This window comes from Rhinolophus sinicus, chromosome 1 (assembly GCF_057876585.1).
Source record: "Rhinolophus sinicus isolate RSI-liver-muscle chromosome 1, RSI-T2T, whole genome shotgun sequence".
Taxonomy (NCBI): Eukaryota; Metazoa; Chordata; class Mammalia; order Chiroptera; family Rhinolophidae; genus Rhinolophus; species Rhinolophus sinicus.
The window spans coordinates 123,763,907-123,783,458 of NC_142501.1; the positions used below are offsets into that span (position 1 = coordinate 123,763,907).

General features: G+C 36.8%; 1 protein-coding gene across 1 annotated transcript in view; it reads right to left on the minus strand.

Moving 5' to 3' along the window:
- C1H10orf67 (chromosome 1 C10orf67 homolog) overlaps window positions 1-19,552 on the minus strand; it is a 118,355-nt gene that overhangs the window by 57,630 nt on the left and 41,173 nt on the right. The window contains exons 8-10 of the mRNA XM_088793967.1: window positions 19,077-19,135; window positions 11,361-11,426; window positions 101-148 (exon numbers count right to left, since the gene is read on the minus strand). Of these exons, the coding sequence (XP_088650093.1) occupies window positions 101-148; window positions 11,361-11,426; window positions 19,077-19,135 (173 nt within the window). The remainder of the gene's footprint in view (window positions 1-100; window positions 149-11,360; window positions 11,427-19,076; window positions 19,136-19,552) is intronic.

Genomic DNA, 19,552 nt, shown 5'->3' on the forward strand with positions numbered 1-19,552 from the left:
GCTACGTATAGATCCTTCAACCCTAACGCCCAAGCAAGAGAAGCACAGAATAAAAGAAAAAGAAAGAAAGAACTTAAAGCAAACCTTGATGCTTACTTACACTGTCAAGCTTTTTTCTCATTTCCATTTCCTCTTTGTGCTTATTAACCTGCGAAATTGAAGGCTTATGTCATTTGTTATCATTTGCAAAGATTAAAAAGGAGAATTTTCCATAAAGTTCCCTTAAGCAATAAAAGAGTAGCATTTTAAACCATTTGACTGCCAAAACTATTGTGTGAATACATGTTATAATGTTGAATATGAATTAGAAGAGAACATAAATTTGTACCCAGAAAAAAAGCATTTAAAAATAAGTGAACAGAAATAGATAAAACTGTAAATATTTAGTCATTAGCATTTGTTCATAGCTTTAAGCCTAATAGAGATTATAGAGAAATATGCATGGCTTGCTAATGTGATAGTTTGTTTCATGTTATTATAATAGCTATAAATCCCAGGCCTTATAAGATTTTTTAAAAGAAATTTCAGATTATTTAATAGTCAAATTTCAATAATGTAATGAATGAAATTTTAATTTAAAAAGTCAATTTCCAGGCAAAAAAGACATTTTATCAAAAATACATATATTTAAAAAAATGAGATATAATTGATGTATAACACTGTATTAATTCCAGGTGTACAACATAATGATTTAATATTTGTATATAATGCAAAATGATCACCACAAAAAGTCTAGCTAATATCCATCACAGTTACAATTTGTTTCTTGTTTTTTTTAAGATCTACTCTCTTAGCAACTTTCAGATGTGTAATACAGTATTGTCATCTTGCTGTACTTTATATCCCTATGACTTATCTAGCTTGTAACTGGAAGTTCATATCTTTGACCACCTTCACCCATTTCGCCCACCCCTCACACCCCACCTCTGGCAACCACCAATCTGTTCTCTGTATTTATGAGTTTGGTTTTGTTTTAGATTCCACATAAAGTGAGGTATAACAGTTATTTGTCTTTCTCTGTCTGACTTATTTCACTTTGTATAATTTCTTCAAAGTCCATACATGTTGTCACAAATGGCAAAAAATATATTATTAATGCATGTTTCAATAATATTAAGATTTTTAATAATATGAATTTATAATGCCAGTGATTCTAAATCTGGCTAATCTTATTACAAAATTAAACAATGATGAGAAATACGTCTAACTAGTCATCTCATTGGTATCTGAACATCAACTCTGATGTATTTTCAAAAATATGTCTCACTTACTGATAGATTAGAATTCAATAGAACACAGGTCTGTCTCATGAAATCTTGGGGTCTGGGAGGATAGTAACTGATGCCCATGAAGGATTATACTTAGGTGATCCTAGTGGGTTTAAACTCAAGGCTAATGTTATAATTAACCTCCATTATAATGGTTTACAATTAATTTTCTCAAACTTTAATTAAAAGTAATATTTTTTCCACTCCACTATAAAAAATTACTAGAAGCATTAAATAAATCATCCCTCATCACTAAAAAAATATGCATTGAGTGCATACTGTATGTCAGACACTATCTAGGTGCTGAGTGTACAGTGATAAGCAAAATAGACAATGAAGTAAGACTTATACTGGTGGTCAGGATAAAACACCCCTGAGGAAGTAACATTTTAGCTGAGATCAAAACAATGAAAGGGCGTAACCATATGATAAGTGGGAAGAAGTAGGGGCAGGAGGAATATGGGAAATCTCTACACCTTCCCCTTGATTTTGCTGTGAACATAAAACTGCTCTAAAAAATAAAGTCTATTTTTCAAAAAGTGGAAATAAGAGCATTGCAAGCAGAACAAAGAGCATATATCATGACCCCAGAAGAGGGAAGAGCTAGGAGGGTGTGCTAAGACCAAGGAGCAAGTGCAAAGTTTGGATTTTATATTAAATGCAATAGGATATCATGGAATAATTTTAAGTGTGGTGGGGGTGGCATGATAACATTTATATTATGAAGACATCATTTGGGGGGAGTTATGCTTCTGGTCATGGTCAAGTAGCTTCTATCAAGCCAACCCTTCCACAGATGACAACTACAAACTTTGGAAAAATATTTTTAAAAACTATCTGAGGACAATGGAAGGAGATCAAAAGCAGACAGATTTTGGAGGGCAGTCAGCACTTCAAAGAGCGGAACAACATAGGATGAATTTCCCATTTTTATGGCTTTTAACCTGACAGCAGTGCCCAGTCTGTGCTAGGCAGAGAACCTAAAACTATGCTGGAAAACCTTCAGCATTTCAGAACTGCTGGGGACAGAGTTCAGGGCAACCATAGCCAGTGAAAGTGATGCAAGGAAACCCCAAGGAGATCCAGATGGGGAGCCTGAGATTCTGTGAATACACTCTGCCCAAATCTCTGGCTGGTGCCTGAACCAAGCTTACAGCCAAGCTAAGGCTCAAAGACTGAACTGAGATTTGAGCTGCCACCCACTGCAGGGGAGACAGAGCTTGCAGCTGGAGCCCAATCAAATTAATTACCTGTTTCGAAAAAATAATGCATAACATTCATAATGCCCATAAAATCCAAAAATACTCAACATAAAAGTATATAAGAATATGTGACCTAGTCTTGAGTTAAAAGACTATTACGAGACTGACACTAAGATGACAGCTCAAAGATAGTAAAATAAGATCTCTAAAGTGCTGAAAGAAAGAAACACTATTTTTTTAAAAAAGAAACACTATTAACTCAGAATTCCATACTGAAGGAAAATATCTTTCAATATCAAAGGCAAAAGAAAGATATTTTCAGATAAAGAAAAAATAGAAGGATTACATCAGCAGCAGACCTGGCCTACAAGAAAAGTGAAAGGAAGCTCTTCAGACTGAAAGAAAATGATCCTACATAGAAACTGCAATATTTAGAAAGAGATACTGATATGTGGTATATAAACCAAAAACAAGAACAAGACAAACAAGTGAGAAACAAAAACTCATAGACACAGACAACAGTTTAGTGGTTACCAGAGGGTAAGGGGGGTGGGGGGTGGGAGATGAGGGTAACGGGGATCAAATATATGGTGATGGAAGGAGAACTGACTCTGGGTGATGAACACACAATGGTATTTATAGATGATGTAATACAGAATTGTACACCTGAAAACTATGTAATTTTACTAACAATTGTCACCCCAATAAATTTTAAAAAATGTTAATATAAAAAAAAAAAAAGAAATAAAAAGCATCAGAAGTGGTAAGTATATGACTATTTTGCCTAATTTCTTTCAAATACATAAGACTGTTTAAAGCAAGAATTTTAATCTTGATGTAAATATAATACATAGGACAACTCTAACTTTAAGAATGGAGCAATAAATCTGTATTAACAAACTGATATACTTTCAAGGTTTTGTACATTTTTCATAAAATTGCCCAGCATTAACTCTAAGTGGATTGTAAAAAGTTAAGGATACAAATTATAATTGTTAGAGCAACCACTAAAAGATAGGCAAAAGGCCAAAATAATAATAGAAAAATTAAAACAGAATTCTAAAATATATTTTAAAAGGCAAAAAAAAAAAAAAAAGGAACAGAGAAACAAACAAACAAATAACCCAGAGGGGACATATAGAAAACAAACAGTGAAATGGTAGACCTAAATTCAACCCTATTAATAATAACATTGAATGTTGATGGACTAAACAATCTAGTTAAAATGCAGAAATAACCAGAATGTATAAAACAGCAAGACCCAACTATTTATTGTCTATAACAGCAGCACTTTAAATATAAATATACAGAGACATTGAAAATAAGTGCATTGAAAAAGATATGCAATGCAAAATGTAAGAAGGCTGAAGGGGCTACATTTATACCTAATATACACAGTAGATTTCAGAATTAAAGAATTACTAGAGATAAAGAGGGACATTTTATAATGATAAAAGGATCAATTCACAGGAAGACAGAACAATCATAAATGTGAATGTGCCTAAAAACAGAGCCTTAAAATATATGAAATAAAAAATGGCAAAATTATATAGAGAAAAAATTAACACCTCTTCTTAGCAATTGATAGAAATAGACAAAAAAATTAGACATATAGGTTACCTGAAAAACACTATGACTACCTTAATCTAATTGATAACACCCAATAACTACAGAATACAAATTATTTTCAAGTATATACAGTATAGTCCCATGATAGACTATATATTGTTTGGCCATATAATAACTGTCAATAAATTTTAAAATAATAAAATCATACAGAGAATGTTCTCTGATCACAATGGAATTAAATGAAATAAATAACAAAAATACATCTAGAACATTCACTAATATTTATAAATTAAACAAAACAGTTATAAATCACAAGGAAAATCAGAATTTAGAAAATACTCCAAACTGAATGAAAATACAGGATATCAAAATTTGTGTGATACACGTGATAGTGCTGAAAAAGAAATTAATAGCTTACAGTGCTCATATTAAAAATAATAAAAAGTCTGAAATCAATAACCAGATTAAGGTTACACACTAAGAAAGTAGAAAAAAAAAAAAGCAAAGTAAACAAAAAGTAATTAGAAGGGGAAACAGGATAAATATCAGAGCAGATATCAATGAAATAAAAAATAGTGAAAGTACGGCCAAAACTAATTTTTTAAATTAATTTCAGGTATACAAAACAACATAATGATTAGACATTTATATATCTCTCAATGTGATAACACCAATAAGTCTATTACCCATCTGACACTGTAGTTATTAGAATATTATTGACTATATTCCCTATGCTGTACTATACATTCTTGAGACTATTCTTTTTAAATTATAGTTGACATGCAATATTGCTTTATATTAGTTCCAGGTGTACAGCATAGTGTTTAGAAATTTATTTAACTTATGAAATGATCCCACAATAAGTCTAATACCCATCTGACATTATACATAGTTTTTACAGTATTATTCTTCTTCTCCATACTATACTTTACATCCCTGTGAGTCTTATTACTACCAATTTGTACTTCTTAATCCCCTCACCTTTCTTACCCAGTACCCCAAACTCCCTCCCATCTAGTAACCATCAGTTTATTTTATGTATCTATAGTTCTGTTTCTGTTTTCTTTGTTCATTTGTGTTGTCCTTTAGATTCCACATATAAGTGACATCATATGGTATTTCTCTTTCTCTGTCTTATTTTACTTAATAATACCCCCTGTGTCTATCTATGTTGTCACAAATGGTAACATTTCATTCTTTTTTATCGCCAAGTACTACTGTATTATATATATGTACCACCTCTTCTTTGTCTATTGATGGGCACTAAGGTTGATTCCATAGCTTGGCTATTGTAAACAACACTACAATGAACATAAGGGTCCATATATCTTTTTGAATTAGTGTATTGGATTTCTTTGGATAAATACCCAGGAGTGGAATTGCTGGGTCATAAGGTAGTTCTATTTTTAATGTTTTGAGGAACCTCCATACTGTTTTCCATAGCAGCTGCACCAGTTTGCAATTCTATCAACAATGCACAAGAGTTCTGTTTTCAGGCTGGCCGGGTGGCTCAGGCAGTTGGAGCTCCATGCTCCTAACTCTGAAGGCTGCCGGTTCGATTCCCACATGGGCCAGTGGGCTCTCAAACACAAGGTTGCCAGTTCAATTCCTCGAGTCCCGCAAGGGATGGTGGATAGCGTCCCGTGCAACTAAAATTGAACATGGTACCTTGAGCTGAGCTGCCGCTGAGCTCCTAGATGGCTTAGTTGGTTGGAGTCCTCTCAACCACAAGGTTGCCGGTTTGACTCCTGCAAGGGATGGTGGGCTGTGCCCCCTGCAACTAGCAACGGCAACTGGACCTGGAGCTGAACTGCGCCCTCCACGACTAAGATTGAAAGGACAACAACTGGACTTGGGAAAAAGTCCTGGAAGTACACACTGTTCCCCAATAAAGTCCTGTTCCCCTTCCCCAATAAAAAATTTTAAAAAAAAATAGAGTTCTGTTTTCTCAGCATTCTCACCAACACTTGCTGTTTGTTGATTTATTGACGATAGCCATTCTGACAGGTGTGAGGTGATATCTCATTGTGGCTTTTATTTGCATTTCTCTGATGATTAATGATGTTGAGCATCTTTTCATGTGTCTATTGGCCATCTGCATGTCCTCTTTGGAGAAATGTCTATTCAGGTCCTTTGCCCAAAATTAATTTCTTGAAAAGATCAGCAAAATTGATAACCCCCCAACTAGACTGATCAAGAACATAATTTACAAAAATCAGGAATGAAAGAGGGTTTATTATTTCAGATCCTAAAGATATCAGAAGGATAATAAGAGAATATTATGGAAAACCTCATAGCAACAAATTCATAATTAAATCAATGGAGAAATTGAATAGTACAACCTAACAAAACTGATGTAAAATGAAATAGAAAATATGAATAGCTCTGTAGCTATTAAAGAAAATAAATCCATTATTAAAAAGCTTTTCATGAAGAAAACTCTAGGCCCAGATAGTTTCAGTGGTGAAATCTATCAAACACTTAAGAAAGAAATAACATCAGTCTTTTTAATAAACCACTGAAACATTAATAGATAATTTTCCTAACAATTGTCAAAATTAGTTCTACTAACTTTTACTCCAACCACCACATGAAAGTTCCCATTTCTTCACAACTTTGCCAACACTCAGTATTGTAAGACTTAATTTTTTTTAACCAATCTGGTGTGGGTGATAATATTTCTTTATGGCTTTGATTTGTGTCACTGAATATTAATGAGGTTAGATATATTTTTCTACATTCCTCATCTGAATTACTACTTGTCAACTCTGCCTATTTTTCTATTGGATTGGATGTCTTTTACTAAATTGATTTTTGGGAGGTATTTATATATTTTTGGATACACAGACTTTGTCAACTTTGAGACTTGTGAAGTCATGACTAAAATCAAGATAATGAACATATCTGCCACTCCCAAAAGTTTCCGTATGCCGCTTTGTAAGACAACCTCCCACACTCTCCTATCCCATCACCAGGCAACCACTGATCTGCTTGCTGTCAGTAAATATTAGTTTGCATTTTCAAGAATGTCAAATAAATTGGACTGTACAAATGTATTTTGTATTGTGTCTGGCTTCTTTCACTCAACATAATCATTTTGAAATTCATCCCTGTTGCTGTGTATAGGAATAATCCATTCCTTTTACTGCTGAACAGTATTCCCCTGGGTAGATAAAACTTATTCATCCATTCATCTAGTAATAGACATTAGGGCTGTTTCTAGCTTTTGTATTTTTATAAATAAAACTGGTGTGAACATTTATGTGCAAGTCTTTGATGAAGGAAACTGAATAAGACATAAATGGAAAAATACCATGTTCATGGATTGGAGTAATTAATGTTGTTAAAATGTCCATACTGCTCAAAGCCATTTTTAGTAGAGTGTATGTAGATCTACTGTAATCCTTATCAAGAGTCCAATGGCACCTTTTACAGAAGTAGAAAGAAAATACTAAACTTTACATGGAACCATAAAAGACCCCCCAAAGCCAAATCAATCTTGAGCAAGAACAGCAAAGTAGGATATCAAACCATATTATAAAGCCATAGTAAACAAAACAGTATGGAACTAGCATAAAAGCCGACATATAGACCAATGTAACAGAATAAAAACCTATAAATATAAGCATATATGGTCAACTAATAATACCTGACAAGGCAGCCAAGAATAGTTAATGGAGAAAAGACAGTCTCTTGAATAAATGGTGCTGGGAAAACTGGATATTCACATGTAAAAGAGTAAAATTACACTCTATCTTGCACCACTCATGAGATGAACTCAAAATGAATCAAAGACCTGAAACCATAAAACTCCTAGAAGAAAACATAGGGGGAAGCTTCTTGACTGGGTCTTATCAATGATTTTTTCTTCTTTTTTTTTTTTTTTTGATATGATATCTAAAGCTCACATAACAAAATAAAAAACAAGTTGGGAGTACATCAAACTAAAAAGCTTCTACACAGCAAAAGAAACAACAAATGAAAAGGCAGCCTACTGAATAGGAGAAAATGTTTGAAAATCTTGGCATGAGAAAGGTGTGTGCATAAATGGTCGCAAAGGAACTCACTGCTGAACAAAAGCAAAGGAAGTCGAAGTTTGCCAAGACCTTTTCGAGAGGCAAGACAATGTTTTGGGCAGTGTTATCACTGGTGATGAAACATGGGTGTACCAATACGACCCTGCAACAAAGTATCAAAATGCATAATGGAAGTCAGCCAATTCTCTATGACCAAAAAAGTTTCGTCAGTCCAAATCAAAAGTCAAAACGATGTTGCCAACCTTTTTTATTATCAGAGGGATTATTCATTTTGAATTTGTACCAACTGAACAAAAGTTAACCAAGTTTACTATTTGGAAGTGCTGAAAAGGCTGCCTGAAAAAGTTAGATAAAAATGACCTGAACTTTTCACTAACGATTCATGGCTCTTGCATCACGACAATGCACCAGCTCACATGCACTGTCTGTGAGGGAGTTTTTAGCCAGTAAACAAATAACTGCATTGGAACACCCTCCCTACTCACCTGATATGGCCCCCAATGACTTCTTTTTTACTGGAAGTAAAGGAAATATTGAAAGCAACATTCTGATGACATTCAGGACATCAAGGATAATACGATGACAGCTCTGATGGCCATTCCAGAAAAAGATTTCCAAAATTGCTTTGAAGGGTGAACTAGGCGCTGGTGTCAGTGCATAGCTTCCCAAGGGGAGTACTTTGAAGATGACCGTAGTGATATTCAGTAATGAGTTATGTAGCACTTTTTCTATGATGAGTTTGCGAACTTAATTGTCATTACACACACACACACACAGACACACACACAATGGAGTACTATTTAGCCATAAGAAAATAAGGAAATCTTGCCATTTGGGACAATATAGATGGACCTAGAGGGTATTGGGCTAAGTGAAATAAGTCAGACAGAGGAAGACAAATACGATATGATCTTATTTATATGTGGAATCTTAAAAAGAAGAAAAACAAAAACAAAAACCAAACAACAACAAAAAACTAACTCATAGGACAGACTGGTGGTTGCCAGAGGCAGAGGATGGGGAGGTGGGCGAAATTAAGTGATGGTCAAAAGGTACAAACTTCCAGTTATAGAACAAATAAGTCCAGGAGATGTAAAGTACAGTGTGATGACTATAGTTAATAATATTGTATTGTATATTTGAAAGTTGCTAGTAGAGTAAATCTTAAAAGTTCTTATGATGAGAAACAAAATTTTGTAACTTTATGTGGTGATGTTAACTCAAGTTATTGTGATAATCATTTCACAATATATACAAATGCCAAATCATAATCATTTTGTTGCACACGTAAAATTAATACAACGTTATATGGCAATTATACTTCAATTACAAAAAGAGAAATGATAAATAAGCACAGGAATCACAGGAAGATGTAAAATTATTTCACATGCTTCCTCTAAAGGCAATCTAAGGATACAACCGTTCTCTATTTCATTGCTTACCTATACGTATTGATCATGCCTTTTTACTACGGGCTCTTTGAATTAAACTAGGCTCTTAATAGGTCAGAAAATAAACTGTATTGGAAAACAGTAATAGGCAAGCATGGAACAAAAACCCTTCAGTGAGAAAGCTTTTTAAGTTTTACAAAATGACTCTGGTCACTCATCCTTCTCCCACTTCTCCATCTAGGCAAAATCACAAATCTTCATTCCTGGAAAAAAGCACTCTGGCAAGAAACAAAGGAAGCCCAAATAACCACAAAGCCAACCTCCCTCCCAGTGAATAACAGAATGCCTTGGTGGGGGGTAGGGGGCGCCAAATAGTGACCTTGCTGGGCCCAAAGGTAAGCCATGGAACCTTGGTTATAAGAAGAACCTTAAGCTTACTCTCTCCCGCCACTGAAAACGTGGACCCCCACCCCCCAAACTAGTTCTGAGGTACTGCGGCTCTTGTGCTGCCATAGGGTTTGTGATGCAAGATCTTGCTGCTTGGCAACCAGCGTGCTGCTCAACAAACTTCTAAACAACAAAATAAAACGTGATTGGTTCCCCTGTTGGCAATATAATAGCACCGGTTAACTGCTTACAGTTCAAATAAAGAGGCAAAGTGATTCAAAAACTATGGGGTCTGTTTGTTCATAGTATAGGCACAAACTTCCTGATTAAGTATTTTAAGTTCTTCTCTAACACTGCTGATAATCTGACAATATAACATTTGCTGCCCACTCTATAAAAGCACTTTACATTTTAATGAGAATGTGCACATGTAGTTGCTTATTTTCAGAAGCAACTCCTGGACTTTGTGGTAATGACAGAAGAGGGTGGGGGTGGGGCAGAAGAGATCCACCAAGTATACTCGAATAATGGAGGCGATTTTTATATGCCAGGTATTTAAAAGTAAAGGGTTCGAAATAACGTATTTGGTAATGCATGGTTTCTGTGACTAGCTAACCATCATTTTTTTTCCTTGCCTGCATTCACAAGTTGGTTTCATAGAAGGCTTTATTGTAGTCCCAGAGCATTGTTTCGCATTAATTTCTATGACAAGGAACCCAAAACACATGGTGCCGAGAGTAACAAAACAGAGTTAGGGAAACAGTCATGACTTGGCACAAAGTGTGACAAGCTGTAAAAAAGGGAATGTTTCAATATCTGAAGTGGTGTTGATTTCCTATGAACAACCTTTTCTCTTCTAAACAGTATCATATTCTTTTCAAGCACATTTAGAACGCAAGTCAAGCTGTGTTTTATTTTTGATTATAATAAACACAGTCAGTTTACTGTAACAAAGACATACTAGTGGTGATCAGTTGAAAGCCAAAGTACAACCCCATAAGCTGGGCGGGGGGTGCGGTGGGGGGAGTCTGGGGGGCCGGTAGTCAACTGATAAAATAAAAGACCAGCCGTCTGGAAACTTCTCTTAGAAGAACATAAAAAGGCAGTGTTTTCTTATGAGACTAACACAGAATGCCAAAATATCTAGCTGGGCTCTTTTTTTGTTGTCACTTATAGCAATTTGTAACTAAAAATAGCAAATCCTTCAAAATATTGGGCTCCCATATTTGTTTTTTTCATCTCCATAATAAAATTTTAAAATTCTGTACACTGCTTTAAATTGTAATGCTATTTCTTACATAGAGTCTTCTACATAGTAAGTATATTTGTTATAGTAATACTGAAACTATCATTTTTAAATGTTTGTAATTATGCGTGCACTTAGATTATTGATAAAGGTAAAATGAATAGTTCATAAAAAACAGTTACAAATAGTTAATAAAATTTTTGTGATTAAATTATATTCCTGAATTCAAAATTATTAGGAAATAATATAAATAAACTTACCATTTCTTGAACTAATGATTTTTCAGTTTCAAGCTCAGCCCTTAATCTGTCTCTACCCTCAGTTAACTGAAAGAGAAGGACATTACATTTTGATTAAAAAACAGACCAACTGATGGGGATGGCCTGATGGCTCATTTGGTTCGAGCACGAGCTCTGAACAACACGGATGTTGGTTCAATTCCCACATAGGCCAGTAAGCTGCGCCCAGACAATGAGCTGCCGTTGAGCTTCCGTGGGGCAGCAGGATGGCTCAGTTGGTTAGAGCTTGAGCTCTCAACAACAAGGTTGCCGGTTCAATTCCCCCATGGGATGGTAGGCTGCGCCCCCTGCAACTAAAGACTGCAAATGGCAACTAGACCTGGAACTGAGCTGTGCCCTCTACAACTAGATTGAAGGACAACAACTTGGAGCTGATGGGCCCTGGAGAAACACACTGTCCCCCAATATTCCCCAATAAAATTTATTTAAAAACACACAAAAAAACATACCACCTGAAATTCCTCCTCAATAGAACTTAGTGAAATATATTTTGATTCTGAATGAGAAAAATGGATCTCAATATGATCAAAGAAAAAATGAAATGTCTACAGATCACCATGTAATAATAATAAATTATCATATAATTATTATATTTTTATTATATAAGCAAGCAAAATATACACAGAAAATGCCAATGTATTGACAACTTTCCTCATTTCAGCCCCCAAAAATGTGACATCAATAGGTAATAACGCAAGTCCTAGGTTATCAAAAAGAGCAATTTTGCTTTTCTCTTTATATAACCCATTTCTCTTATTTTAGTTTTTTTGTGCCATAAACATATGCTTATCAAGCCATATTCATACCAATTGAAAATAGCCATCAAAGCATATATTGCAGGGCCATTGTACTCATGACTTGCGTCAGTATTTTAAATTTGCGTGTGATATATGCATTAATAAAATTCAACCCTTGGTTTTGACATATATTCAATTCAATTAATTCATATATTTATTAATTTAATAAACATGTGTGGAACACCTTTTAGATGCCAGGCATTTTGTTTAACTATAGAAGTTCAAAAATGAACTAGAACAGATCCCTTCCCCTGCAGCATCTACAGCATGATGGGAGAGCAATGTGAAAATAACAACTATAAAACATAAGAAAAAATGTTAATAAATCAAATCTTTGGGTAGTCAAAAAATGTAAGAATCCACATAACATGGCAACCATAATTATAATCAGACATGCTTATTCCTGGTGTTAACTTTACAGGAAAAGTTCCATTTGACAAGGGTTTTGAAGAATACCTTATGTAGAAATTCAACAAGCTGGAGAATGAGGAAAGCATAGAAAATGGCCAACAAAACTGCAGTGGAAAAGCATGGAGTAATGGAGGAACTGGGAAAAGTTTGATGTTATGGGATCCAGGGTGCATACACTCAGGAATGGCAGGAAGTGAGGGGGGAAGGAGATCCAGCGTGTACTGTGAGGGGCCTTGCTCACCACAATTAGTAGGGAAAGGCAGAATGACGTAACGAGAACAGCAGTTGGTTCAAATCAAATCTCTGCTCCTTACTAGCTGTGTAGCTAAGTTAATTCTATGCTTTAAGACTTAGTTTTCTCATCTGTAAAATCAGGATAAAAAAGCCTACTGCAAAGAGTTATTGTGGGAAGAATTTGAGTAGCAAATATGAAGGTGCTTAGTCGTTCCCGGCATTTAAAAATCGCTCAGTACATCTTTGGGTGGCCTGGTTTTATACTGAAGGCAATGAGAAGCCATTGAAGGTTTTAGTTTTAGCACATTAGATTAGGATATTAGATTACTATAGCAGCAGTGTGGAAGTTAGATTTGAAAAAGAAAGCAAATGGAGACAGGAAAATGAAGAATCTATGGAAATGATGAGGGCCTCTACTAAGTCTGCAGCAGTGTTTTTACAGAGAAAGAGGATTTGAGATAAATTTGGAAGGCAAGTCGACAGGCCTAGTGACCAACTACATATGAGGTATGAAGGAGACAACAGAGAATGACCCTAGATTTGTCATTTGGTCCTCTGGACAGATGACAATTTCATTAATTTAAATGAGGAGCACAGCGCAGTCCAAATTCGAGGGGTAATGAGTTCAAGTTTTGACATTGGGTTGATGAACATGTACAGCATTCTTCAACAAATATTTTTGAAGGCTCATTGGAATATAAAGATAAGACATAATTCCTAACCTGAAGGGAGCAAATAGTCCCAGGGATGTGGGGACACTCAACGATGTCTTCCCAGTGCATGTATCATTGAAAGTGAGGATGAGGACAGAGTTGAAATTAAGGATGTGGTGTTCAGGGAAAACCTGAAGCAGAAAGGAAAGGTATAGAAGTCACTGGTAAAGATGTGTGCCAGTTATGGGAGAGTCTCAGGTCAGCTGGAGAGAAAACAATAAGACCAAAGGTAAATAGAATCCTCAGAAATACTATTTCAGTGCAAGATGGAGGAGAAGCCACTGACAGACATTGCTTAGGAAGAGACGAAGAAGTGTGGGAAAAATCAGAAGCAAGCCTTGCTGCAGAAGGCATCTGTGACAAGGGGTATAGTTCTGTCATGCACAGCAGAAAATTCAAGAAGGAAAAAGACTGGAAAGGATGAAGGGCAATATGAATCTCACTGTGACCTGATCAATAGGAAAAACTAGCAGCAGGGGAGTGAAGAAGGGGCTGGTTTTCTCTTAAATGATATTTGAAGAACTGTGGGCTTTGATTATGTCGGTAGGCTAGAGCGAAATTTTAAAAGCACAAGAAAAAGGCTGATGAAGAACAGTCCCAGAACAGGAAGAAGGAAGAGATGGAGTCAGGCAAATATGTGGAAGGAAGAGTGAGGGCAAAGAAGAATGTCGCCTCTTCTGATGACAAGGAGTAAAGGTAACGCTAAGTAAGCTAAGTGACAGAGTAAGAGAGTGCCAAGGAGAAAAAAAATCCAAGTATCTGCTATGTTCTCTGTGAATTACGAAATAGTGTAGAGGTGGATATGGGAATTGAGAAAAAGTAGTGAAGATTGGAAGAGCTGTAGTGGGTAGTAAGAAAAGGTGCTAATTAGATCCAAGTGGAATGATAGGCAGAGGGAGGGCACAGCTATTCTGGGTTAAAACCCCATCCTCTTGTGATGTCACCAGAAGGGAAGGATTGGATTGTCTCCAGCAGCGCAGGGCAGTACCTGAGCGGGGCTGGAGGATACTGGGGACTGGCCAGATGAACGGGGTGAAAGGTGTAGTTGAAGATGTGAGAGGTTGAACAGCAGATTTAGAGAAAGAAAAGGAATGAGAGAGGTGGAAGGAAAGGAAAATATTTTGTGTTGAGTCATCATACCTTGGTCTGAAAAGAAGTGTCACCAAGTTTCTAAAGGGTGTCAGCTACCAGGAAACATCAGGCCATTAGCCCGACCCTACCTCCCTAGATCTGTCTTCATCAGTGATGTCTCTCTCTGTTGTGTTTTTACCATCTCATTATTCTTTCCATCGATATCATTTAAAAATCCTCTAGCTTCACCTTTTAAAAAACTTCCTCCGTCAGCCCCATAACCCTTCCAAATACTCCCCTCGTCTCCCTGGCCATCCACTGCCAAATGTCTAGAGACCAACCATGCTCACTGCCTCCACTTCTGCATTCACTCTACTTCTCAACTGCTCCCACCGTTCCAGGGAAATGACTCTCATTAATATGACCAGGGTTATTTTGTTGCCAAAGCTAAACTGTCCAATCTTCCCTTTTAGCCGTTAGCACACCTGGCCTCTGGGCAGCATTTGACACACTAAAGTGATTCCTTCCTTTCTGAGACTCTTGCTTGGCTTCCGTGATACCCACTCTCCTGCTCAGCACCCTGCAACCACCTCAGTTCATTTTCATCTGCATGCTATCCAGCCTTCACTACTCTGTCTTTTATCTCTCCATTCTCCAAGCTTATCAATGACCATAGCTTTTGCTGCCTAATCATCTCTTGAATTCATCCCTCCCCTTCATCCCCAGTGTCACTACCCTCCTTCTGTTTCAGGACTTTATAGTTTCCATAGCTTATCCAAGTAAACACTTAACTAACTGGTCCGTCCTCCCTCCCCCCCCTCATTCCCTCCCTTCTTTCCTTAAACTGGTCTTTCTAGCTCCAGATTTCCCTCCCTCTCATTCGTTTTCTTTCTGAAACACAAATCCAATCCTGCCTCGATGTCCAGAGCTCCCCAGTGCACTCAGAATGTTGTTCAATCCCCTCAGCATGAAAAATAATCCTTTGCCATGTGCCCTGCTTCTCGCCACCCATTATTCTCACGTACTCAGCTAGAGCAAATCACAGGCATTTCCCTTTCACATGTTTCTGACCCTTTCTACCTCCCCACATCCTTTCCCAAAACTCTAACCTCTCTTCTGGAAGTCAGCTCATTGTCTTTCCTCCAACCTTCCCTGACTCTTTACAACCCAAGCTGGGCGTGTGCCCATGTGCCCCGATGATAATCTGTGCCACCCTGAATACTGATGCTGGTCAGACCATGGACTGTAATCTCTCACTGCAGGCTTGTCTTCCTCCCAGAAGGAAATTTTTATTGTGGCCACATCTGGAATTAGATTAATGGGATTAAAACATAAAAACTGCTGAATCCCATAACTGATAGTGCTTAGCCCAGAAAGATGGCAAGAGGGTCCACCTCCTCAAATTTAGTCCCAATCTCAACTTGTTTTTAATTGCATCCATGGCTAACAAAGGGAACACGTGACTTACCCAGCGGCTTCTGAGCTGCCCCTTTCCATTCTTCCATTTCCTGCTTACCTCTTCCCCACACCCCAGATTTCCCCTCTTCCTGCCCCAACACAATTTCTCACCACATGGTCTCAACAGATTCCTGCCTCATACTCCAGCCATATCAAATCACAAACAGGTCCACAAACATATTTCATGCCTTATGCATTCCCACTCTGTACCCAGCTCTCCCATCCTCTTATCTACCTGGAAAATTCAGCTCTAGTGATAGGTGCAGAACAGAAGCCTTTCAGAAGCTTCCAGGTAAAGCCAGGCATCTTTTCTCTATGTGCATACTTCTCCCTATCACATCACCCTATCGTTTTGTCTCTCCCTCTAGACTTGATTTCCTCCACAGCAGGGCTGTGTGTGTGTGTGTGTGTGTGTGTGTGTGTGTGTGTGTATGTGTGTGTGTGTGATTTTTTTTTTTTTTGGTGTCTCAGCAGTAGTGCAGCCAGCACCTGGCACCAAAAGACACCTGATAAACATAGCTGAATTAACTGATTTTGTGAAGGATATTGGAAATAAACCAGTAAATATCGGCTCTCATTTGCTCAACAAACTCTTGATATGCTTTCCAGTTGACAAAACACTTTCATGTACATTATCACATTCTATCCACACAGTAAGGGAGACACAGAACGAAGGAGGTTAAGGGACTGGCCCAAGGGGCTGTAGTGGCAGAAATGGAACAGGAACCTAGAGTTCTAGATTCTTTCTGCTCAACAGTAATTTGTACCTATATTCAATGTGTCTATGTGGAATTCCTGTGCATATTAAAGAAAAAAGAAGATAAAAAAGTAATCAAACAGATTAGGGATCTGCTATATTTGTCTAGAATAGAGATGTTGAATAAAAATATAATCTGAGTCATATATAATTTTGAACTTTGCAGTAGCCTGTTAAAAAGGTAAAAGAAACAGGTGAAATTAATTTTAATAATATAGTTTATTTATCCCAATATATATCCCAAACTATTATCATTTCAATGTATAATAATTGATATTAAAAATCATTAGTGATACACTTCACATTTCTTACGCTAAGTCTTTGAACTCCAGTGTGTATTTTTCACTTACAGCACGTTTCAATTTGGGGGCTAAATTTGCACTGGAAACACCTTTTTTCCTTTTGCTGTTTTTTTGGGGGGGGTTGTTTTTGTTCTTTTTCTTTTTGTCTCCTTTTTGTTGTTTTGGTTTTTTTTTGTTTGTTTGTGTGTCTGTTTCTCTTTTCATCAGAAAGAGAAAAGTTTTCATTGATCTATATCTAGAATTCATAAAACTTACAGATGAAAAAGTAGACTCTCGTACTCAACTTATTCAAAATATACATCAAGATTTTCCAATAAGTGAAACAAGTATCAGTTTTTAAATGTAAATTTCAAAAAAGAAAAAAGAAAATTACATATAATTAAAAATTCATTTCCTCCGTTTCCTCCGTTGCACTAGACACAATTCAGGTGGTTAGTAGCCACATGTGGTTAGTAGCTACCACTGGGCGTGCAGACCTCGAAAGCTGAGGCAGCATTTAACTGAAATGTTTAAGCTCACACAGCGCTACTCATAGGCCATGTTTCTTTCTAACTGGTGGCTTACTGGTGAGATTGGTTTTTTGCTTTAATTCCTTGTACTCCTCACAGGGAACAGTAAGATGACACACAACTTATCTCTACTAGTGACGGTATGGAGTGAATAACCTGAGAAACTTTTAAATAAACTATGAGGTGTCCTTGTAGGTTATTAAGTGAAACTAGAAAGCTGAGATTTCATTGTTAACCTTAGTGGTTGATGCCAACAAGGTTAAACTTGTCTGTTCACAGACTCCGTTGTTATCTCTGTAAGAAGGGAATTTGCTCTATTACCGCTGCAAATAGGGTGAAGCAGAAGAAAATGAAATCACTTTGTGAAAACCTGTGGTGGATTCAGTTATCATAGAATACATCTCCCAACTCCGACCCACAAGGATAACCATGTCTTTAAAGCACAGTTCTTGGAGGTAATTTTGTTTAAAACCTAAGAATATCCTGAATTACAAAATCAGGTTGAAATCTGAACCTAAACTTAGGCCCATGGTGCAACTGAGCTCTGGAAATGTGGCTAGTGCGACTGAAGAACTGAATTTGTAATTTTATCTAATTTTAATTAATTTGTATTTAAAAATTGCTACTTGATTCCATTTGTGGAAAGCATGTACGTTTATTTGGAATAATTCAAGGAAGTAAATACACTTTTTCATCTGTAAATTCTGCCAGATTTTATGGACTTTAAATACATCCTCATTCTCTGAATGACTCAGAGTATTTTTAAGTGTGCCAGGCACTGAGCTCAGCAAAGGCAATGCCAAAGACTGAGATAGCACAGTTTCCGGCCTCGTGGGGCTTACGGGACGGCAGGGAGGACTTGACCCTCACAGAAAAGTGTTGGGAGAGCTACAATGGGGGTGGTACACGGAGCTAAGAAAGCACAAAGCAGGAGCCTCTGGCCTGTGTGCGCAGGACAGGAACTGCTGGCTCCGGCTGCATGGAATGCTCTAAGAAATCTTGATCTTAGTGACACCAAGGGAATTCCCTGTTCTAAATGCAGATTTCCTGGGTAACATAAACCAGTTCATTCATTTCCAGTAAAATGAACATAAGCCAACATCTGATCTGAGAATACGACTGTTCACTCTTAACAATATAATTTTTCCACAAGCATAGCTTTGGCCTCCCTGTGTCATATAACTTTTTGATTCCTTACAATCAACAAGGTAGATATCCCAAATAAAAGAAGTACACATAGATTAATTCAATTTCAAGGCAGAATCCTTATTCATTACTAGGGACCCTATCCAAATAATGGGAGAGATTAAATATAGAAATCGACTTTTCTTTACATCAGAGGACAAGTGGGACCCAGTGTTATTTCACCAATGGGGCTATTTCAATTTACAAGAGTCATTTATCAATGTAAAAAAAATACAGTACCTTTTGAATGGTTTTATGATTCTTTTCTGCCACCTCTTTCAAACTTATAATTTCATATTCTATAAACAAAAGGAGAAAGAGACCAACCATGAAATTACAAGCTTATGCCCTGTATTCAAACTGTACACCGCTGGCAGGCATGGTGGACGCAAGTCCTAGCAGGACTGTGACCTTCACAACTGCCCTTGACATTCACAGCCTTCCTCCTGCTGTTCAGACGGCTGGTCAGATAGGGATTGAGAGCTAAGTTCAAGATTCAAGTGTGGCCAAGGGCTGAAAGCTTTTCATTAGTACTTGCAATGGACCTTTTTGCTGTTAGTCACAGCTCATATATAGTGCTTTAGCAGGTGGCACTGTCTGACTCAGTAAGAACTACCAAAACCTAAAAAAGCATTATTGTACATTATTATACCATATCAGAAGAGAAATGAAACTACATTGGCATGGTATAATTTTATATTGAAAAGATATTATAA